This window comes from Gymnoscopelus microlampas, assembly GCF_963454915.1.
Source record: "Gymnoscopelus microlampas genome assembly, chromosome: 6".
In the NCBI taxonomy this organism is placed as follows: Eukaryota; Metazoa; Chordata; class Actinopteri; order Myctophiformes; family Myctophidae; genus Gymnoscopelus; species Gymnoscopelus microlampas.
In genome coordinates, this window is record NC_139943.1 from 15,191,205 (window position 1) to 15,214,942 (window position 23,738).

The following is a 23,738-nucleotide window of genomic DNA, read 5'->3' on the forward strand; positions in this document are numbered from 1 at the left end:
TAAAAACTTGCCACTTAGAAGTGTTTTAATATGAGCCATTTAAAAGGCATACATCATAAATGTATTTTTAAATTAGATTTGTGTCTTTTAAAAAACAAAAAAAGATTACGATTTTATTTTGAAGGCAACCGGAAACCTTATTTCTGCTAGCTGGAAAACCGGAAGTCTAATTTCTGCTCACGGAACGGAGCTATGTCCTAGTGCCCACCTATCCTGTATCCGTTTGCCGGAGGATGTGACGTAACTTACATGCTCCTCCTCTTTTAAATCGAGGCGCGCGAGCCGTGCAGAATCTGTTCATTCACTCTTCAGTGGCGCCAGCAGCTCGGGTTTAGATCAACACGTCTGTTTTGTTTGTTAAAAACTCAACTCAACCTTGGTCAAAATGGTCAGAACTAAAGCAGACAGCGTCCCTGCGACGTACAGAAAAGGTAACATTTGAACAAAGGTTAATTATTCGTTGTTTATGGGCCGGCTCGCAATGACATGCATGTTGATGTGGTTATTGTTCCTGTAGTACAGAAAGTGTTTAGTTCTGGAAATGTACGCTTTAACAAAGCATACAGAACTAACGGGCAGCTAAAACATAATATAACTCATAATCAAAAGCATAATGTGATTATGAAATGCATTTTTTCCCAAGTTGTCTTTAATGTTGTAATCCGGTTTGTTTATTGTCAGACATGGTTAGTCACACTCCCGCCAACTGAGTTTGTGGGTGTTGCTGCAGTCAAGTCATTCAACAGCAGAATAATATCGTATTTATGTTAACTAAAACCACTGTAATGTCTGCACGGGCCGGCTACCATATGATAAAATACGTTGTTTGATTTCTATTAGGCTACATATAATGTAAGTATTAGCGTTATTCATCATGGTAAACTGCGCGCCAGTTTTGGGCGCCACAAGTAGCAAGCAGCCCTTGTTTTATTTGACAAACATTGAACATGGTGTCAACAATGAATCGGTGACAGACTGTACCTTGAAGGTCGCAACCAAAAATGATAGATATTTGTAATCAGTGACATTATAACAGATTGGGTGTGGTCTATATAGGATATTATATGCTGATACTGTGCGACATGACATGTAGGCTACTCATGTCTGCTGAGAGATGTGGTGTATTGATGTTTCAAATTACGCGATTACAAGTTGTATAATTATTTCACGTTGCAATGCAGTTCACCAAATATTCATCCCATACAAGTTAGTACCTACCTGTAGGCCTACCTCTGTATTGTTAGCCTTGGATCAAGACTATCTAGATGTATTTGATCAAGTGTGACTTCTGCTTTTGTATTCTAGATACGAAAGCAAAATTCAGAGTCAACGAAATACATCTATGATTGTCTTGATCCAAGACTATGTTAGTACCTGCAGGCCTTCCTGTAGTTGTGTAGTGTAATATACCAGGTGACCATACTACCCACAGTCTGCATGGGTGTGTACAAATGGAGTGAATAGACATTTTGAGTTTGATCTCTACTTTATACAGCAACACCCAACTACAAACTATTAATCTGATTAATCTACAAAGTTAATCTGTACATTTAAAAGTAGTGAACCTATCAGCTTGCATAATGTGGCTGCCAGTATTCTTAACGTGTGGAAATACTTTTTTATTATATGAGAATACATGCAAGGGATCTCACTTTAATTTGTTGTGTTTGGTTTCATTTACAGCTGTGGCTGCACAAGCGCCCCGTAAAAACTTTGGGGCGTCCCGTTCAGCAAACTTAGCCAGCAGTAGCAGCGAGTTTGGAACCCCTGGTGAGTCTTACATTTATTGTTCATAACATTTGTCTTATCAATGGGTTTGTAATGTGACTCTTGTACTCCTGTATTTTTCTCCTTTCAATGTGTGTTATCCTTGAATTGCCACAGGGGTCATTTTCACAAAATAACCAGTCCAACGTTATTTGCACATTTTATACAGCAAGTGCTACTTATGCACTTAACAGACCAAAAGAAAATGTATAAAAGAAATACATTAAAACAATGCAAAGAACCAACCAAGTCACCAGTGCTAAATAGGTGTCTTAGATTTCTTCCACAAACGTCCACAGTCAATCTTCGTCAGGAAGCATCTTAAAAACTTGTTTGGATTGTATTTATGTCTTCTAGTGACATCAGAAGGAATTACAGTTCTATGAAGTGTTAAATCAAGCCCATTAATGGCCTGAATCATCACTGAGAGGCATACCACTGGAACATAATGGGTTTACAGTGATTGATCATTGAGTTTGAAATACTTTAAATATGTTATGAACTATATAGACTATAATGCAAAATTGCCCCTGGAGATGAATTACCACTGAAAAGTGGAATAAAATACAGTTCAGAGATAATTGTTTGACAAGATTCTTCTTTTTAAATTGTTTTACAGGCAAAAACAACAAGTATGCGGGTGGTAACCCTTTTTGTCCACGCCCCACACCCACTTGGCAGAAGGGCATCGGGGATTTCTTCGGTGGCGGTGAACAGAGGCCAGAGAAGGAAAACCAGCCCATCGAGGATGACGAGGAAGCAGGAGGCAGCGGTGTCTCAAAGAAAAAGAAGGAGAAGAAAAACAAGGCCATAGTGCAAGATGATGAGGAAGCAGGAGGCAGTGGTGTCTCAAAGAAAAAGAAAGAGAAGAAAAACAAGCCCATCGTGGAGGATGATGAGGAAGCGGGAGGCAGTGGTGTCTCAAAGAAAAAGAAGGGGAAGAAAAACCAGCCCATTGTTGATGATGATGATGAGGAAGCAGGAGGCAGCAGTGTCTCAAAGAAGACCGTCTCAAAGAAGGGGAAGAAAAACCAGCCCATTGTTGAGGATGATGATGATGATGAGGAAGCAGGAGGCAGCAGTGTCTCAAAGAAGGCCGTCTCAAAGAAGGGGAAGAAAAAACAGCCCATTGAGGAGGAGGAGGATGATGAGGAAGAAGGAGACAGCAGTGTCTCAAAGAAGGCCGTCTCAAAGAAGGGGAAGAAAAAACAGCCCATTGAGGAGGAGGATGATGAGGAAGAAGGAGACAGCAGTGTCTCAAAGAAGGCAGCCTCAAAGAAGGGGAAGAAAAAACAGCCCATCGAGGAGGAGGAGGATGATGAGGAGGAAGAAGGACGCAGCAGTGTCTCAGAGAAGGAGGAGAAAGAACAGCCAATGGAGGAGGATGCTGAGGAAGAGGAGGAAGAAGGAGGCAGCAGTGTCTCAAAGAAGGGAGCCAAGAGGTATGTAGGCTTTACCTTCTAGTGATGCACATGATACACTGATTTGTCCAAATCAGAGCCAGACAGATATATCGGTCATAATTGGACTTTTTTGACGACATCGGTATCTGCAATTATGCAGCTTATGTGTCCCTAAGTAATTTTTTTACCCACTTTGAACCTAGCGTCCCCATCTTGTTTTCAAAAATAGCCTTATCTACAAGCTCACAACGTGCCGCAACACGGCACATTGTGACCTTGTAAAACGCCTATTTTTATAATGTTAATGCGGCCTACGTGGTTAAATAAAATGAGGTTCACTTTGTTCGTTTTTTTCCTGAAAAGTAGTTCATTTTTATTTGTTTGCTTTAAGCTAAACGTTCTAAAATAGGAACTTAAATCCAACTGAAGTTTTTCAAATTGATTAGAAAATGCTGCATTTTTTTGGGCAAAATATCGGTCGTCGCTGGTCAATGACTCCAAAATCAGGGTCGCCATTAGACCCAAATCGAGCATTGGTCGGGCTCTAGTCCGAACTCCGAAATCAGTCTATTGAAAAATATGTGTTATGGAGTCAGGGAATTAGAATCTGACCAAATCTGAGACCAAAGCCCCATTTAGAGTGGTGGTACCAAGTACTACAGGGGGAAATAATCATACGACACACATACTATAAACATGTTCTCTTCATGTTTCCATTCTCTTTCAGGTCCAGACCTCTGGCAAGTGAAGATGAAGAAGATGAGTGAATTTGTCTCAGTGTTTCTGCTTTTAATATGTTGAAGCCATTTGTTGACCATTCTAAGTGTTTTTTTTTCTTGACTGTACATCTGTATATAAATTACTGCTCTATTCATTTTGTATAGAAGTTCAATAAAAGTTTTATGTCTTGGTACTGTGGTGTTGTTTTTTCGGGTCAAGCTGACCGAACGGATTAAAAGCAAGCTAATTATGACTATGGCAATCGTCATCATCTGTTTTTACGTCTGGAGACTCCTATCAGGACAGGCTTCAGACGTGCCTCCTGCAGGAGACTTGGCTCAGATCTAAACCCATAATTATGACAATACTAAGCTCATTTGAAAAGTGTTAAATCCGAATGGTTGCACTACTGGTGGAAGTGTAACATGCAGAGTCTTAAGTAATAATGTAATATTTTCATTGATCATTGCTGTCCATACTAAAGCCCAGTGGCTGATGATGTGCAACTGGTATGTTGCAGCTTGAACCAGACTAGTCATGGGCAAAGGTTTTTAACTATTAAAGTGTTTTATTAAAGGAGAGGTTCACCCCAAAAAATACTCATTTACTATCAATTACACACCCCATGAAGCCTTGAATTCATGGAGATTCTTTTGTTTTTGTCCTCTCATTCCTGAGCCAATAATTTGATGACAAGCGGAGTCTCTGTAATGACTCCTACTGACCATCGGATTATTGGTTTAGGAATGCGACTAAAACAAAAAATCTCCATGAGTTCAAGGCTTCATCATGGGGTGTGGCTAAATATGCCGTTTTTACACAATAAAAAAGGTCCTGTGGTCTTTGATGGCCAGATGTGAGTTACTGGGGGCTAGAAGAGCTACTGTAAATAATAATAAAGAATAACGCCGGGTTATTGTGTAAAAAAAAAGACATATTTAGCCACCGGACAGAATGCCCCCGCCCACTGTAAAAAACATTGCGAAAATGGCTAAAAACAATAGAAAGCAGTACATTTAAACATTTTAACACATCTTTTATTTACTTTAATTACAATCTAAAACATAAACCTTGGTTGTAAAAAAAAAACAAAGTTGTCCTTTTTAAAGCACTTGTGTCAGATCACATGCAAAGAACAGAATGCCTTGTGTGAAATTGGAGAATTAAATACTGACCTAGCTTAGAGATCTAGAGATCAGTAGTATAAAACATTCCGAGAATGTACAGAGCCAAACATCAAGCATACCACGCTTTACCTGTGGAAAGCCTGGTTTCTATTTACCGTTCAGTGATCAGATCCGCCTACTATATCCGGTCATTTCTACACAGACGTTTCCGTATCCGCTCTATAATCCAGTACGGCAACTTGACAGGCTCACACTTCAATGCCACATAACAGTCTGACCTGACAGACCGTAATGTTTAGAGGCAGTGGTTCACAGTTAAACTTCAAACCATCTCACTCTATTATCTCTGCTATAATCTGATGGAACTGACAGCTTTTATACAATGACGTCTACAGTTCATTAATACCGGGAAATATAGGTGTTTGTTTACTTTGTTAGTAGCATCGTTGCTAATGTTGTGAGGCTGTAACTGTTCTGTTGATCTGAACGGGTTGGTCGTTGATCTGTGTGTGTGTGTGTGTGTGTGTGTGTGTGTGTGTGTGTGTGTGTGTGTGTGTGTGTGTGTGTGTGTGTGTGTGTGTGTGTGTTTAGGATTGTATTGTGTGTACAGAGCTATTACAGACAGTATGCTGTCAGAGGATAATAATAATAGGAGTCACTAATAATACTATTGTAAGAGATGCAGTGGTGTAAAGTAACTAAGTACATTTACTCAAGTACTGTACTTAAGTACAATTTTGAGGTATCCTTACTTTACTGGAGTATTTCCAATTTTCTGTACTTTTACTTCTACTCCACTACATCTCTAGTCTACAGAGGCAAATATTGTGCTTTTACTTCACTACAATTATTTGAAAACTTCAGTGACTAGACACTTTGTAGATTTTGGCCATTCCATCGATGCATTGTGAGCTTGTAGAGCTATTTCAAAAGATTGTATACATTTGAAAAGTTGTGAAATGGGACATTCTGCATAATGAGTACTTTCTACTTTTGGTACTTTAAGTACATGTTGATACCAATACTTTTGTACTTTTACTCAAGTAAATTTTGAATTCCGGACTTTTACTTATAACACAGTATTTCTACATTGCAGTATTGATATTGCAATATTGATATATGAAGTATTGACTTTTACTTAAGTAAATAATATGAGTACTTTTCCCACCACTGGAGATGAGTCACTATTGTAATAGTCTCGCGTAGCCAGACAACTATTCCACAATCTCTGAATGCTATATAAACATTTGAAAATTGTGGGAGGCAACAGTCTGGTAATGCGAGACTACTATTGTAATAGATGTGTTGTGTGTACACAGACAGTAAATTCTGTGTGATCAGGCTGGATCAAGAGAGAGAGAGCCATGCAGTCAGAGGAATGTGGCTTCAGGTGGACTGTGATCATTCTCAGCTGTCAACATAAAGACAGTGTGTACACCTTCCAGAGAGGTCAGTGACTCTTCTCTTATACTGGGCCTGTCTGGCTCAACTATACTAAGAATGATGCATGTGTGAAACTTGTTCTATTGGTGTTATTATGATGTTCATCAATTACTAACTGCACTGTGTGTCATCATATCCCAGGAGAGCTATAACAGCTATTGCTAATTTGCTAAAACACTACTACACTACTTTATGACGTTTGACAAATGTCATTTGTACTGCATGACAGTCATAGAGTTGGTTCCAGTGCAAGAGTTGGTGCAATTCGGAACTGGCCCCTGAAAAAAGTCCAGAAATGCCCCCCCCCCACTGTTTATTGTACATATTTTTCTTTTTGACTACTACTCGTTTATATGGTGTTTTTGCATAGTATTGTATATTTGTCTGTTAAATGTTTCGATTAATTGAATACACTGGAAACACATTGCCATGGAATGTGCACCTTCATGTTTTCAGAAAAAACAAATAACGCACATCCTCCGTATTTTTGGTGCTGAGCTTTAACTGTAGAAACAGTAGCAATGAAAGAAAGAGATGAGGCTCGCAACTCACTTTTGTGCTCCAGGGTTTATTCAAACATAACAGCTCATGATACGACGTTTCGACCCTTTCGGTCTTTTTCAAGTATCACTTACTTGAAAAAGACCGAAAGGGTCGAAACGTCGTATCATGAGCTGTTATGTTTGAATAAACCCTGGAGCACAAAAGTGAGTTGCGAGCCTCATTTCTTTCTTTCACCTTCATGTTTTCCCAGAGTTAGAACTATTTGTGTGATCCCATGACCTTTCTCAAAATGTCAACTTTGAACACTAGATCGCTCAAAATCTAGGGAAGGCTAATAGACAGGTTGCAGAATGAACTCTACTGATTTTGATGACCCCCTGACCTTTCCTCTAGACTAGAGTCACCCTTTGCTACTGGTGATCACTCTTGTTAATGCTGTGAGCTGAGCAGTGAGTGCCATTCTACGGCACTTGGGGAGCAATTAGGCGTTAAGTAGGCTGCACTAGCCTTCCTGCTTTCGTGTATAGAGGGGCGGGTTTAAAATCAGCGCGGAGAGAATGCGCCTGATCCCATTGGTTCACCGATCTGTCCGTCAGCCCCCGCCCCGTCAACACAACATTATGAGCGACGCCCACTGCACTCTGGTTGGTTGGGGAAATGAAACACTTCCTATACCGGGTACACCGACGCGCTGGTCCAGGCTTTTCTTTTTTAGCAAAACTAAACAATAAAAGCCTGGAGATCGAGGCTAGGGGTTAAGAGTCTTGCTCAGGGACACACATCGACACATTGCTGGCCTGGCCTGGAATTGTACCTGGGACAACCTTAGACATCTACTGATGTCTGTTTGTGTTTCATCCTTTGGCATGAGTTAGTATCGTGAGTGACTTCCTGTCTGTGTTTTCCGCTCAGAGTTGGAGGTGCGACAGCGGCAGGGGTTCATCTCCAGAGACACGCTGTTGTTGACGGTGTCTGACCCCGGGGCTCGGCTGGGTAGTGGTGGGGCCACACTAAACGCCCTGCTGGTTGCTGCTGAACACCTCAGTGCCCGAGCCGGACACACGGTGAGCAATGATCATTGACAAGCAATAAGCAATTATGAAATTGTATGACGAATAATTGTCACTCAAATAATTACGATTAGCGATTTTAATTGTGTTTCTGTCGTTGAACATTATTAGAACAATATGAATTAAAACTACATTTCTGTTTGGGCTTTTAGGCTTCGTAAACAAAAGTTGCACAGGGCAGATATGACAAATAACATACTTTATACTTAAAAAAAAAACATTAATAGTGGAAATAACCGATCGCGACACGCTTGGAGCTTGTAGATCTGCTATTTCCACTATTGTTGAAAATGTTTGAAAATATATGAAGATTTTTAAATTTTTGAAGATTTTTAAAAGGCCTGCATACTATTACCTCCAAAGATTAGACCGTGTGAGAAAGTAACTTTTAGAGTTCTTTGTGGAAAGAGCTAAACTAATTTACTGTTATGTTGTTAATTCTTATTGCCTGTTTTGTTTGTGTCATTTGTACCCAGCCTTTGTAACACATTTTGTAAGTCCGCGTTGTGTGAATTAACTCCTTCTGTTACAGAATCTCTGGTAATTTTTTTGTTGGGCTAACACACAACACACAACCTCAACACTATTGGGCATAACTCAGGTTAACTGGTACTGTTCTATACTGAATCATACATTATTTATGAACATACAGTGAAATACAAACTATATGTGCCTGCTGAAAACACGGAACGCAAAAGGACAGGCAACATTAGCACAGCCAAGTAGTTTGCTGTAATCAACCACATACTGTCTATATAATGAATAATTGAAAACATGTACAACCAATCACTAAAATGATGATTATAATTATAATGTGGACCCCACTCCTTTGGCATATTTTTTGTAACTGTACATTTGCACATATTTTAAATTGGTCCGCTAGGCTGCCACAAAGAGATGATAATGTTTTGGAGTCAAAAGTCAAAAGTCAATATCATAATAATGAAGTGGTGTATTTAATTAGTTTTTATTATTACCTATTATGTTGTTGAACGTGTCACCAGGTGGTCACAGCAGATGTCCTGGACAATGCTCACATTCTCATTTTACACACGGTGAGTCGTCTAATTCAATACGTTACTGTTCAGTTCAAGAAGAACTGCTACTGCTGATGCTATTCATAAATAAGTACTATTACTACTACTACTACTATTACTACTACTAATAAGTCAGTGTTTGTGCTGTATGTATGTCCAGGGTCGTGACTTCCCCTACAGTAGCTGTAGCAGGACGTTCTGTTGGCTGTCTGTTGAGAACACACATCAGAGAGTACAAGCTCCTGTCTGCTGCTTCGACCTGCTACTACACTGTCTGAGTACACAGGTAACAATGCACTGCTACTACACTGTCTGAGTACACAGGTAACAATGCACTGTTACTACACTGTCTGAGTACACAGGTAACAATGTACTGTTACTACACTGTCTGAGTACACAGGTAACAATGTACTGTTACTACACTGTCTGAGTACACAGGTAACAATGTACTGTTACTACACTGTCTGAGTACACAGGTAACAATGTACTGTTACTACACTGTCTGAGTACACAGGTAACAATGCACTGTTACTACACTATCTGAGTAAAATGCAGTCAAGGTTGCAAGATCAGATTATTTCTCCAATATCATTTCAACCAACAGCCATAACCCCAGGACTCTATTCAAGGTGCTAGACTCGGTCACGAAGCTGTAAAACCGGTCGCCAAGAGCCTAGGTGTCTTCTTCGACTCAGATTTCTCATTCAATGTCCAAGTCAAAAAAACTGTACAATCATGCTTTTACCAACTCAGAACAATTGCAAAAATTAAGTCTGTCCTGTCATCTGTAGATCTAGAGAAACTCATACATGCATTTATAACCTCCCGTCTGGACTACTGCAATGGTCTATACACTTGTTTAAGCCACAAAACAATTTCTCGCCTGCAGCTGGTGCTTAATGCAGCTGCCAGGCTTCTGACTAATACAAGAAAACGTGCCCATATCACCCCTGTTTTAGCAACTCTCCACTGGCTTCCTGTTGTTTTTAGAATTGATTTTAAGATACTTTTATTGGTCTTGCCCCTAAATATATCACAGATCTGGTGCCTCCCTATGACCCACCCCGTAGCCTAAGATCCTCTGAGAAGGCCCTCCTAGTAGTCCCCAAAACAAATTTGGTCACAAAAGGTGATCGGGCTTTTTCTGCCCGAGCACCTATACTATGGAATGCCCTACCTGTGGAAATTAGGAAAGCAAATTCCCTGACAACTTTTAAAACACTTCTAAAAACACACGTATTCAGGAAAGCCTTCCCCTAGATCCCCCTATCAGCCATAACTGTTTTGTGTGTGCTGTCTTTCTATCTAGTACCTATTTTATTTGATACTATTTCTTCCTTATCCATGTTCCTTGACTTATTTTAATTACCAGATATGTTTTTACTGCTTATCTGAATTGAATGCTTTTATGTCAAGTCCATAAGACTTTTTAATCTTGTATGCTATGTTTTTACTGTTGTTCAGCACTTTGTAACTTATGTTTTGAAAAGTGCTATATAAATAAAGTTATTATTATTATTATTACTGTTACTACACTGTCTGAGTACACAGGTAACAATGTACTGTTACTACACTGTCTGTCTGAGACTGAGTACACAGGTAACAATGTACTGTTACTACACTGTCTGAGTACACAGGTAATAATGTACTGTTACTACACTGTCTGAGTACACAGGTAATCTGTCTGTCTGTCTGTCTTTCTCCAGCTGTGTACAGGTTGCCCTCCAGGTGTGTGGGTTAGTAGCACAGACATAATTCTCACCATCCCACCTGACTTTGGTGAGAATGTTATACATTACTATTCAATCTTATTCTATTCAATTCTATGTATTAATATTGTTTAGGTTTCAGTGTGAGGAATTATGTACTGTGCCAGGGTGAGACAGGAGCAGTGAGAAGTAGATGTTCTGCTTATTGTCCAATAATGACTCATTACACAGATAATTACAAAGAAATAAATGAATTTGACACAAAATATTGACATTAAACAGGTCTGATATTCATAAATAATAGACAGCAGAATGCCGTGACTGACTGATCTGAATCGGGTATGCAACAAAGCTGTTTAATAATGGATATTAATCATATAACTGTTAAAACGTTTTTCGTTTATCATTTAGATTATTATTATTGCTATTGACTAGTGTGTGTGTGTGTGTGTGTGTGTGTGTGTGTGTGTGTGTGTGTGTGTGTGTGTGTGTGTGTGTGTGTGTGTGTGTGTGTGTGTGTGTGTGTGTGTGCGCGCGCGAGTGCAGTGTTGTGTTGGGAGGGGTTTTGTGGTGTCAGAGTTGTGGCACTTCCGGGAGAAGTTTCCTACGCGGTCAATCATGGAGTTTACCTGACTGATGGACAGGTACACATGCTTATTATTATCATCATTATTATTATTAATAGTAGGAGTAGGAGTTGGAGTATTAATAGCAGTAATAATAACCATAGAAGTAGTAATGTCAGCACTGCAGTAGTAGTGTGAATGAATGAAATAGTAGTTTTGTGTCCTTAAAGTCTGTTTAGGGAAAGTTAACATCGCTAGCTGTGTGTGTGTGTGTGTGTGTGTGTGTGTGTGTGTGTGTGTGTGTGTGTGTGTGTGTGTGTGTGTGTGTGTGTGTGTGTGTGTGTGTCACAGTCAGGGGTCATCACCATGGCAGCTTGTGATGGACATTTTCATTAATATTTCATTTTTGCCACGGACATGCAAAATAATCATCTTATCAAAAACACAGTGGCCTAGCCCTAAAGGTATACTAATGGACTCCTAATGTGTCATAGGGTCTATTCCAATGTGCTGCACATTTTAAAACAATAGTATGTCTGCATTAACTACTGAGCCACTTAACGACCAACAAATTAAATCCTAATTATTTTGGATAATAATAATTGAGTCTCATCAGTACAGACAGTGCTTCAACCTCAAAAGGGCCACTTTAGCTGCACAGGTGAGGGGGTGCCTAATATTATACATTATGGCTAATATAGAGATTGCTGGCTTTTCAAAAGACAGTGTTACTTGAGGACAGAAGGAGATCAAGTTCTACCAGCTAAACCATTTGGTTTGGCAAGGTACGGTAGCTAGTGGATTCCATTAAGGTGATCAGGTATTCTCTGTTGATGAGAAATTCCAAGGCATGCACATGTATCAAAGAAAAAAGACACACCCTACAAGCTACACTTGATTTGTTTTTGATTTATTAGACATAATGATTGCATGTTAAATGCTTCTCACGGAAACATCAAGGATAAAATGCCAATGGAACACTGGAACGAGGAAACTTGAGAGACAAAAAAGATATGTACATGATGAGTGATTAATGAAGGGCATGCCAGGATTTTAATTGATTGCAGTGTCACAATAGCTTAATGTGAAGGCACCTAACTTTGACGTGAGCTAACTTTTAGGTTGGAGGAGATCCTAGGCTGTGGATGAGGGTTTCCATGGATTATGATTGTGGAGTGTTATTATAGTTGTCAATTATTGAAATCCCAAACATGGAATATACTTGCCATTCCACATTTAATGCCTGTCTCAGGACTGCCACCTGCCAGTATACAGTGGATAACTTCCCAGTCTCCAGGTTTTCGCAAGTATAGCTACCACTTTAACCCTGACATCCCAATTTTGGGCATGTCATTATAGGCTAAAAAGATAATAAAAATACTGATCTACAAGCTCACAACATGCTGTGATTTGTTGTGATTGATTGATTTGGATAATAATAATCCAGCTTTAGATCGGCTTTTCCCTTCCAAATAATAATATTTATAAGTGGCTTGTTTTAAAATGTGTAGCGCTGTGGAATAGAGTAGACAATATTATGTCACATCAGGAGTCCATTATTATATATTTAGGGCTAGGCCTACGTGATTCTGGTAATATTACCTTTTTTTTTAAAGCACATTTTGCTATTTTCACAGAATTGAGGCAGTTATTAGCAATCATTTCGTTTAGCTTAGTCTTGTTGTCTTCACCTGATGCAATTGTGTGTACAGGTACCATGTGCAATAGGCCAACTAAAAATCTCCTGCAACTCATGAAATGAGCATGTTACTTTACGAGTGTGTGCGTGTGCGTGTGCGAGTGCGAGTGCGTGTGTGTGTGTGTTTATCTTAGAGGTGGGCTCTGCTTTCAACCTGTCTCTTTAAGACGACTAGTAGTCATCTGAACACATGGGATACAAATATCACTTGCTTGTTTGTTTATATTCGGAAGCTGGTTCATGGACTGGTGGAGCGGGGCTTGCAAATTGTGGGACTGTTTAAACTCTAAAAGCTTATTTTTACTTCGCTGCACAGCGGTGTCGTTCACTGAAAATAGCTTTTGACAAGTGACAACTGCATGCGACGATGTCTAAATTAGGCTAAGGTTAATGAAAGCAATGAATGTCTTTTATGGCGGAAAAACAGTGCAGCACTGACCTCTATGAGTTGAAAGTTTCAGCTCTGTTGCACTTTGACCACACCTCATCTGTGATGTTCACAACATAAAAAAACAGGTGACCATGCTGGTAACAAGCAATGGTCATCACAGATGGGGTGTTGTCAAAGTGCAACAAAGATGAAACTTTGAAGTGCTTTTCTTTTTTATTACATATTTCTATTTCTAAAATGCTTTCTTAGAAAGGGTAGTGTAGAGACACGAAACTAAGAGACAGAGACATTCGAGACAATTTGGAATGGGCACATGGTCTGTGCACTACCTGACTGAGCCACCAGGCACTCCCACAACAATGTTTTTTTTGCCATAAAAGACTTAATGTTTCATTATTGAAGACATAAAGCTGAATAATTCCCTTAACTGTCTTGACTGTCATCATAGGGGACTGTTCAGCTGTCACTGTACCCAAAGCTGTGATTGATGTTCTGAGCACTGGCATTCACTGGTGGTGCAGGGCTAACAACAGTGACATCTAAATATTTAGACCTTTTATATGTTTATTAGAATGTTTGTGTGTGTGTGGTGTGTGTTTCTCAGGACCAGGTAAGAAACATCATCTACAAAGGAACAATGGAGCAGATCCAACAAGCAGCAATGCCTGATGGGAAAGTTCCTCTGGTAAATCTATTTTGTCGACTTTCTGTGGGCTGTCAGGGACTAGATAGCGGTTATTTGACTTTATTTATTTTCAGAAATGGAACACGACTTTATATACATCAATAATAATTTTGATTTAACATGTTCTGCATCTCTTGAGTGCACATTATTTAATTACATTGTAATATGCACACTGTGCCCTTTGAAAAAGGAAATTATGCATGATTGAGAAGATTGAATAATCTTGTTAATAATAAAGTATTCAATCAATCAATCAATCAATCAACCTTAAAACGTTGTTTTTTGTAAGTAAACCAAACCAAACCAAAGCATGTAAACATTTAGACCTTTTCAATCAGAAATCAACTCATGTTTTCTAGGTGTCAGGTCCAGTGTTTTTCAGCAGGGAGGTGTCAGAGCTCCTCCTGCAGACACACGTTACTCCTCCTCTGGACGGCTGCACCTACCTGGGCCTGGACTCTGGAGCGCCTCCTTTAGAGGTAACCTCCTTACTACCTTCCTTCCCTGGAGAACATTGTTCATACACAGTGGTGGAAAAAGTATTCACATTTTTTTTTTTACTTATGTAAAAGTATCAATACTGCAATGAATAAATACTCTGTTAGCACAAACGTATTGGTATCAAAGTACCAAAAGTAAAAGTACTCATTATGCAGAATGTCCCATTTCACAACTTATCATACGTGTAAAATGTATTTAAAAAGATCTTTTGAAAATAGTGAGCTTGTAGATCAGCTATTTTCAAATAGCCAAAGTTTTAAAAGAGCTGAAGTGGTTAATGTCCAGTAAAGTAAAAGTACCTCAAAATTGTACTTAAGTACAGTACTTGAGTAATGAAACTCTTCCTCCTTGTTGTTTCTTTTGCTTTTACGTCACCATTTTAATTGTTTTGTGTCTCTCTGTCCGTAGATATCTCTGTTCCTGGACATCTTACTGTGTTTGTGTTCAGAACAGACTGAGACTCAGTTTGTGACCGAGGACAGAGCAGGCTGCAGTTCTCCCACTGGGCCACAGGGGGCGATGGTGAGGTGCGGCAGAGCAGAGCTGTGGAGGACCCTGAGAGGAACGCTCCTCAGTATGGGTAACATAATGCAGAAATACCCTCAATATTATGAATGTTTTTCTTATAAATATAACATTAGAAATATGAATGCCAAGGACCATAATGGTGGTCGACTTTGTTAGAATATGTCCTCTTCTGCTACTAGTATTTTATATCTAACCTATTAAAACCGGGAAAGCATCTGTGTTATTTTAGATTTTTTTTGCGTTGGCTTTTAAAAAATAGCTGATATACAAGCTCACAGTGCGTCACTTTGTGTATATCTGCTATTTTTGAACATTTTTGAAACATCTTGAAAGTGAGAGGATTACTGCTTTAGAAGGCCTTTGTAGAATCGGCCTCAGGTCTTAATGGTATAATATTCTATTCATTCATTCGTGTCACTCGCCAGAGAGACTTCCAACAAGTGCAACCATAGAATTATCTTCAGTTGATGGAAGATCTAGGATCAGCAGCACTATTAAATCTAATATTACAAGGATACCAGGGTCAGAAACAGTCGCTGCCGACTGGCATCTGTCTGTCTGTGTCTCTGTCTTATATCATATCATTCCCACAGTGTGTGTTGCTGGTGGTTGTTATGACTACCTGACTCTGTCCGGGAGAGAACACGTCCTTCGTATGACCCGGAACGGAACGGTCCCAAACATTTTATCACACATCCAGGTGAGTTCTCTCCACCCTTCTGCTCTCAATATCCATTTCATTGCATTTTGACAATTATTAGGGTGGCCGCAGATGACACAAAACTGGCTGTTTTTTTAGGGAGAGGAGACAGTGAGCACCACAGCCAGGGTCATTAACAGCATCCTGGAGGGAGACATCACTGTGGAAACCGGGGCAGTGGTGCAACACTGCCATTTACAGGTTTGGGAGGCTCACTTCAATCTGACATTTTACATGTCAGTCAATGTCAGCTGACATTCTTATCCGGATGTCTTTTTAAGTCAACGACATATACTTCTCTGACCAATGGCCTTGACCTTTTTCTACTCAGGGTCCTCTTGTGGTGCCTTCAGGATGTTTGCTGTCTGGCCTGGAGGTTACAGCATCATCGCAGCTCAGGGAGCTGGCACTGACTGAAGACATCATCATCCAGGGACAGCGTGTCCAGTTGGGAGAGTTGAAGCTGTGTGTCTACACCATAGTGGGAGCACTGGATGATCTGGAGGTATGAAGACAGAATTCCTTTTTGCCTAGGAAGGTTCCTGAGTTAAATGACCCGGAAGTATCTAAGCGGCAGCCATGACAAGATAGTGTCAAATACTTCTATATATCCTATGGGAAGGTGCTTCAGTGCATCCTCCACCATCCTTTATGACAGGGTATCACAGGAAAGGAGATTTGCTGTCCTACAATTACTAGCTCCATATTAAGAATATCAAATTGGAGCACTGGGGGTGTGTCTTCTCCTCCGCGTCACCAGCGCCCATACCCTAGGTGGGGTTGGCGAAAGGGCCTACTCTGTGTGGAGTTTGCATGTTCTCCCCGTGTCTCCTAGGGTAGTTAATACCCTCACAAAAACATGTAGTAATCCTGGTCACTATACTGCCTCCCCCTGGTCAGCAGGGGCGCCTGATGGAGGGGAAGGGAACTGGTTGGAATAACGTGTTCCTTCCACGCGCTACTTCCAACCAGGGAAACTCCCCCTTGTCAGGTGAAAAGAAGGTCAGTTGGCTCTCATGCATTGAAGGAGGCATGAGCTCGGCCCTGGCCTCCCTAGGCTGGTGGGGGGAGTGTAGTGCCCAGGATCACTTAGCAAATTGGCACCGGGTGAAAAAAGGGTTACAAAATCGTGGGATAAAAATTATTTAAAAAAATATATATATCAAATTGACTCCCATTCGTTTCAATTTGAAGTTAACCTCACAATTCTTGAAGAATATGCATGATGGACTGAGGCATGATACTATTCCATAGTTTTAAATAATAAAAAAACAACAGCGTGCATTGTTAATGATTTATTCTCTTCTCTGCTCTGCTCTTCTCTTCTCTTCTCTTCTCTTCTCTTCTCTGCTCTGCTCTGCTCTGCTCTGCTCTGCTCTTCTCAGGTGTCCTATGACGTCAGCAGTTCCACTTTCCTCAACCAGAGCTGGAGTCTGTTCTTCAAACGCACTGGAATACAGTAAGACCTCCTCTCCTCTCCCCTTTTCTCCTTATTTTTAACCTCCTGTATCCAACCTCTCCTCTTCTCTTCTCTCTCAGACCAGAGGAGCTGTGGAGTTCAGCCAGACATCGCTCTCTCCTGGAGGCCCGTTTGTTCCCGGTCCTCCAGGCCAGTAGGGGCCTTGTGGAGCTGCAGGGAGGTGTGGCCTGGCTGCTAGGGGGCGGGGCTTCTCTGCCAGTGGGCGGGTCTGGGACTGGTGCATGTAGTTTCTCTCTTGAGCGCTGGAGGGACGCATGGAGGCTGTCAATCAGAGAGGTGATGTCGCTCACCCATCAGGAGGCGGAGCTACACTGGAGGGAGGAGCTTCTGTTCATGGCCGGGCGAAGGAGGGTGATTGACAGTCTGAGGGGCCAATCAGACGTCAGTCTGTTGCCATGTTTCAGGGCGGCGGTGCTTGGAGGACAGGGGGAGGCGCTGCTGGAGACACTTGACAAGAGTAAGACATCAGGAAACACAGAGGAAATGTATTTGAACTGCATCAAACTAAATATGAATATAAACAATTATTTTACAATAGACATGAACTCATTCAGTGCAATAATTGCCAATAGTTTCCAGCGATTTTGAATTTTTCTTACCTTTTCAAGTAGTCACAGAATATTTACTGTATATCCAGTTTGATTGATCCCCCAAAAGTTGCTAAACACGGAGGCTGGAAAAAATGGACGTGTTACACGTCAATAGCACCGAATGAGTTAAGAAAATCCTCTCTCTCTCTTTACATCTCTTTCCCCCTCTCTTTATCAATTGTTTTCTAGTTGCAGCAGGGAGTGGGAGGAATCAGTCTGAAGACCTGGTTGAGACGGTGGGCGTGTCGGCGAGGTCTCTGGCATGCATCGCTGACGTCCTGGTCTGCCTAGCAGGGGAGGGAGGGAGGGGCGGGCTCAGGAGCGGACCTGCCGCCAATCAAGCCTGGAGCCATGCCTACTTCTTGTTGGAGGCGGGAGACCTGAGGGGTGGAGTCACTGCCCTGGCAGCGCAGAGAGTCCGTTGGATGGGCAGGTGAGAAGGGTCCAGGGGGCTTTAAAAGTGTTGCTACCTTTTGTTTTCTTTTCTCCTTATTGTCAGTATTTTTGTTTTTACAAGTGTTGTTGTTTTTTGTTCTGACTATTGTTTCATTGGTGTTTTTATTTTATTTGTGTCTTGCATATATTGAAAAACCTGGAGATTTCTATTCTGTATAACCTTACTTTTTGTACTCATGCTTCTCCAAATAATCTTATTTGAAAAAAAAAAAAAGTGTTGCTACCTAAGAAGAAAAAGCTACCAGCGCTTTTCTGGTATGCATTTCCATGATAAATGCGCATTAGGAGTGCTGCCCATTTCAGCGCTCTAGCCTCTTAGTTGTAGAGGCGTGCTGTGCATCAATTTCACTTACCTATGCAGAGGGTTGGAGCAAAGCACTTCGCTGCTCCAAAAACTCTTTCCTTGGACATGGCCCGTTAAGAGTCAGACAAATTATTTTAATGTAACTGTGTTCACTGCCCCTACAGGCCCGACCTGTTGGTGCGAGCTGCTCGTCACTACGAAGGCGCGGGCCAGATCCTGCTCAGACAGGCTGTGATGTCATCACAGAGGTTTGTCTCTATTGGACAGGCAGAAGTCCCGTCAATAGGGGAGTGGCAGGAAGTAGAATGCCCCGCAAGACTGGATCTAGCTGGTGAGTCTATAGAACTGGAAATTAATTTGATTGTATTTTATTGTGTTCTATTCTATTCTTGTTGTGTGTTTTGAGTTAGTACATATAAACCATTTTATGTGTGTTTGTTCAGGTGGTTGGAGTGACACCCCGCCCATCGCCTTTGAGCAAGGTGGTTCAGTGACTAACGTAGCAGTGAGAGTGGACGGCAGGCGTCCCATTGGTGCCAGGGCCCGCCGCATCACAGAACCTCGACTGCTATTGGTCAGTCACACTGGGGGGCGGGACTCTGGGGTTGCCACGGAGACGGTGTGTGAGAGGCTGCTGGACCTGAAGGATTACTGTCAACCTCATGCCCCTGGTGAGACACTGTTTGTAATAGTTACTATTAATATGTTTGCCAGACCGAAGGCGAAGGGAGAGATTATGTTTTCACCCATTTGTTTGTCCGCGGCTAATCTCACAAACCTCTTTGCCGATCAGCGCCAGATTCTTTGTGTACGCTGCCAGTAGGCCAGTGAAATAGCTCCACACATTTATATTTTTTCATATTTAAACTTTCATTTTATAATGGAAGTCAATGGCAGAGGGATCAGGCATAAATATGGAGTCATAGACTGGCCACACTTCCTGCGCTCTACTGCAGTGGTTCTCAAGTGTGTGTGTGTGTGTGTGTGTGTGTGTGTGTGTGTGTGTGTGTGTGTGTGTGTGTGTGTGTGTGTGTGTGTGTGTGTGTGTGTGTGTGCGTGTGCGTGTTCCAGGAGCCCTGTTGAAGGCAGTGTGTGTGTGCAGTAGTGTGGTGTCTCTCTCCTCCCAGCATACATTGCAGGAGCAGCTCCTCCTTCACTGGGGAGGAGGTCTGGAGGTCCACAGCTGGTCCCTACTGCCAACTGGGTCTGGACTGGGTAAGATATGATAATACAGTGTACTACTTACATTATACTACAATATACTATTTATACTACATCAATTAAATGCCAACATATACCACTGTACACAAATAACATTATATAGCCAACCCTAGTACTGCTCTTTTTTTATGCTACAGGACCTCTAGTGCTGCTGGTTTCCTATCCTACCAGGATCTCTAGTTCTGCTGGTTTTCTATCCAGGACCTCTAGTATTGTTGGTTTTCTATTCTACCAGGACCTCTAGTACTGCTGGTTTTCTATCCAGGACCCCTAGTATTGCTGGTTTTCTATCCTACCAGGACCTCTAGTATTGCTGGTTTTCTATCCTACCAATACCTCTAGTATTGCTGGTTTTCCATCCTACCAGGACCTCTAGTATTGCTGGTTTTCCATCCTACCAGGACCTCTAGTACTGCTGGTTTTCCTATTACTGTTGTGTGTGTGTGTAAACATGACAGCTCTGTCTGACTGCTGGTGTTCCTGCAGGTACCAGCAGTATCCTGGCAGGGGCGTTGTTATCTGCTGTGTATAGGTGTACAGGAAGGAGCTACGATACGGACTCCCTGATCCATGCTGTGCTACACCTGGAACAGATGTTAACTACAGGTCTGTGTGTCTGTTTCTGTCTGTCTGTCTCCCACACAGACAGAAAGACATAGAAACATATATTTCTGTCTCTCTGTATTGTTAGTTTTTCTGTCTGAGTCTGAGATTATTATAATTATTATTACTATTAGTATTAGTATTAGTAGTATTAGTATTATTATTATCTCTTTTCCTACAGGTGGAGGTTGGCAGGACCAGGTTGGAGGGTTGGTTGGAGGTGTTAAGGTGGGTCGCAGTAAAGCCTCGCTCCCACTGCGGGTGGAGGTGGAGCGCCTCGTTATGCCTAACGACTTCCGGGTCTCTCTGGAGCAACACCTCCTATTGGTCTACACTGGCAAGACCCGCCTTGCACGCAACCTCCTGCAGGTAAGCCCTGCCTCCTAAAAAAAAATCAGCAAGAACCACTTCCTGTGTGTTTAGAAGGTCACAAATCATGACTAGGGTTTAGATTTAATATCAACATAAATTGTGCTTACATTTCTATGGATGTAACAATACACCTGAATCACGATTTGGTTCAATATATTAAATTATGAACACAATCTCATTTATCTACTTAAGCCCTATATACTTTGTCGTCACTACTTTTCTGAATTTATTTACATTTGTTTTAGATTTTTGTCTATGAATTACTTGCTCAAAATAAGGATTCCAGGTTGAAATTGGTTGAGACAAATTATGATTAGAAAAAAATCCTCTTTTTATTCAACATTTTCCCTTATCTGTCATTGCCAGTTTTTAAATAAGTCAGGTAACAGCGTGACCTCCCTTTCCAATCTTTAGCGATCGATCGCTATCAGGTTAACCATGTTTGCAGTTTGTGAACGAAGCCACACAAATCACTACGCATGTTGTGTGGTGAAGCCGCACTATACAGGAAAGATCTGGATGGCATCATCCCTGCAGTGACAGACTGGATGTAATGCTTCTATGCATTTTGACTAGTGTGGTGACGGACTGCGTCTCTTTTCGCCAAATGGAAATGGTGATCTTTATAAAAAGCTTTACCGTTATGTTTTTGGACAGATTTGATCTTATTTAGTCAGGATATATACCCTGTTATAGATGGATTGGCCTTCCATGTTATTATAGAATAGAACAGAAACGTTACTGCCCACGAATGGAAACATGCCTTTTGGCTTCAGTGTAATCGCTGGTGTGTAGGTGGTCACGGTGAGGATTATGTGGTGGTTGATGGCTGTCATGGTAACGGTGGTGTTGTTGCGTGTGGACTAGGACGTGGTCCGTAGCTGGTACAGTCGTCTGCCCTCCATCGTTCACAACGTCCAGCAGCTGGTCCACAACTCTGAGGAGTGTGCCAAAGCCTTATCAGCAGGTAGGAAGTACAACTATGTATAATTGTATTATATATATGTTTTGTTTTGTTCATTGATTGAATACTTTATTAGTCAGAAATGTAAACAGCAAGTGGTACAGTAAGGCATTAAGGCTATAAGGATAACACAAAAAAAGTCCTGGAGACTTGTTCCCATTGTGGTGTGCATGTGTACATATACCACATCACGTCACTGTTGGGTGGAAGCCTTATTTCTCCATGTTTCATTTTTATTTTGAACCAATATAAAGGATTAACACAAGCTTGTCGCTATATATGAAGTTATATAATGGTAATTTCTTTTCCCATTTACTGAAAAATAATGGTTTTGGACATAAAAGCTTTCCACCCAACGAGTGACGATATAAAAAACAGATTTGTATCTGTCCTTCAGGTTGTCTGTCCAGGCTAGGGGTGTGTCTGGATGTGTCTTGGCAGCAGAAAAAGGTGATGGCTCCAGGTTGCGAGCCAGGGGCCGTCAGGGCCATGATGAGAGCCCTGAGGCCTCTGGTCCTGGGGCAGAGCCTGGCGGGGGCCGGAGGCGGAGGGTTCCTCTACCTGCTGACCAGAGAGCCCAACCAGAAGCACACGGTTCTCCAGACTCTCAGGGACACAGTGGTGAGCAGCGTTCAGAATAAAGCCATAAGTATGACTCTGCTTCCGGGTAGTGGTTCTCAACCAGTGGTTCTCAACCAGCTGTGAGGATATTGTACGTGCATGTACATAGCAAATGTACAAGTTCGCAGCACGGCACGAAGTACACGCTGTGAGCTTGTAGATCTGCTATTTTTGAATAGCCAATGCGAAAATCTAAAATTGCACAGATGTCAATAGACACTTTTCGCATTGGCTATTCAAAAATAGCAGATGTACAAGCTCGCAGCACGACACGAAATGATGCGCTGTGAGCTTGTAGATCTGCTATTTTTGTTTATCCAATGCGGAAAATTTTACCTACATGAGGGAGAAATGTGTGTTGGTGTGTTGAAACTGTCCCCCAGAGGGCAGTGCTGTTACCAAACCAAATCTATCACTGTGTAGAACTTAGTGGGTGGTTATTAATTAGTATTGACTGAATTGATTGCTGTGTTTCAGGGTCTGGGAGACTTCAGTGTTCACTCTGTACAGCTGGACATGGAGGGAATCACAGTGGTGACGGCATCCTGATACACACACACACACACACACACACACACACACACACACACACACACACACACACACACACACACACACACACACACACACACAGGCAACCGAGGTACCCTGGCTTGGGCCAGGTTTCTGCTTATCATCGGTAATGATTCATAGCAAAATGATGCCAGTACCATGTTGATGTAAGTGTTTTACGTTCAAGTATTGATTCTGTATTTCTATGAAGGTGACATTGAATGTGAGGAACCACAACTGTGATTGATTATTAAGGCTTTATGAAAACAGTATTACCAACAGTTTAACACCATACCTCAATGGTGGGAAAATGATGCCCACAAGAGAAATTGACAAATATGATAAAAAAACTAGTACACACAGGAAAATGCCAGCTACAGCTACCAGTCTGGTGAAGTAATAATGCTGTCTTACGAATATAACAGGTATTAAATTCCATATGGGATTAAATTCCATATCAGCAAACATTTCACCCATAAATATTAGTACAAGATACTAATTTATTAGCAGTGTTTGTGGACGTCTATTTGATTTAATAATCACATAGATAGAAGTAGCCAGTTGTACGGTATCTAATACTGTATTAGCAGTGTTTATGGATGTCTGTAAATGATTTAATAATCATAGTTTATGTAAACGAATGAAAATATAGCTATTTTGTAAAGGATTGAATATTTTTTGTACTGTGATCTAACATCATTCGTTCACATCGTTTCAACTTTTAC

General features: G+C 41.2%; 2 protein-coding genes across 2 annotated transcripts; both read left to right on the forward strand.

The window, feature by feature from the left end:
• Positions 1–290: 290 nt before the first annotated feature.
• Positions 291–4,083, forward strand: LOC311048094 (uncharacterized protein). The gene is made up of 4 exons (XM_084061130.1): positions 291–431; positions 1,684–1,770; positions 2,387–3,209; positions 3,898–4,083. The coding sequence occupies exons 1-4, from the start codon at positions 386–388 to the stop codon at positions 3,935–3,937; spliced, it is 996 nt and encodes a 331-aa protein (XP_083917256.1). The 5' UTR covers positions 291–385; the 3' UTR covers positions 3,938–4,083.
• Positions 4,084–6,375: 2,292 nt separating this feature from the next.
• Positions 6,376–23,648, forward strand: fcsk (fucose kinase). The gene is made up of 23 exons (XM_084059249.1): positions 6,376–6,466; positions 7,877–8,028; positions 9,039–9,089; positions 9,232–9,357; positions 10,778–10,850; positions 11,327–11,424; positions 14,041–14,121; positions 14,481–14,600; positions 15,031–15,202; positions 15,744–15,850; positions 15,950–16,051; positions 16,182–16,355; positions 17,236–17,309; positions 17,390–17,787; positions 18,110–18,353; positions 18,845–19,011; positions 19,124–19,351; positions 19,752–19,895; positions 20,388–20,507; positions 20,686–20,873; positions 21,744–21,843; positions 22,238–22,461; positions 22,939–23,648. The coding sequence occupies exons 1-23, from the start codon at positions 6,382–6,384 to the stop codon at positions 23,008–23,010; spliced, it is 3,300 nt and encodes a 1,099-aa protein (XP_083915375.1). The 5' UTR covers positions 6,376–6,381; the 3' UTR covers positions 23,011–23,648.
• Positions 23,649–23,738: the final 90 nt, after the last annotated feature.

Excerpts from the sequence above, each read along its gene's own strand:
- fcsk (XM_084059249.1), top strand. The coding sequence starts at position 6,382 with ATGCAGTCAGAGGAATGTGGCTTCAGGTGGACTGTGATCATTCTCAGC. Across the intron at positions 15,203-15,743 it reads AGGAACGCTCCTCAGTATGG|TGTGTGTTGCTGGTGGTTGT; the intron begins GTAACATAATGC and ends TCATTCCCACAG. Across the intron at positions 16,052-16,181 it reads TGCAACACTGCCATTTACAG|GGTCCTCTTGTGGTGCCTTC; the intron begins GTTTGGGAGGCT and ends TTTTCTACTCAG.
- LOC311048094 (XM_084061130.1), top strand. The coding sequence starts at position 386 with ATGGTCAGAACTAAAGCAGACAGCGTCCCTGCGACGTACAGAAAAG. Across the intron at positions 432-1,683 it reads CCCTGCGACGTACAGAAAAG|CTGTGGCTGCACAAGCGCCC; the intron begins GTAACATTTGAA and ends TTTCATTTACAG. Across the intron at positions 3,210-3,897 it reads TCAAAGAAGGGAGCCAAGAG|GTCCAGACCTCTGGCAAGTG; the intron begins GTATGTAGGCTT and ends ATTCTCTTTCAG.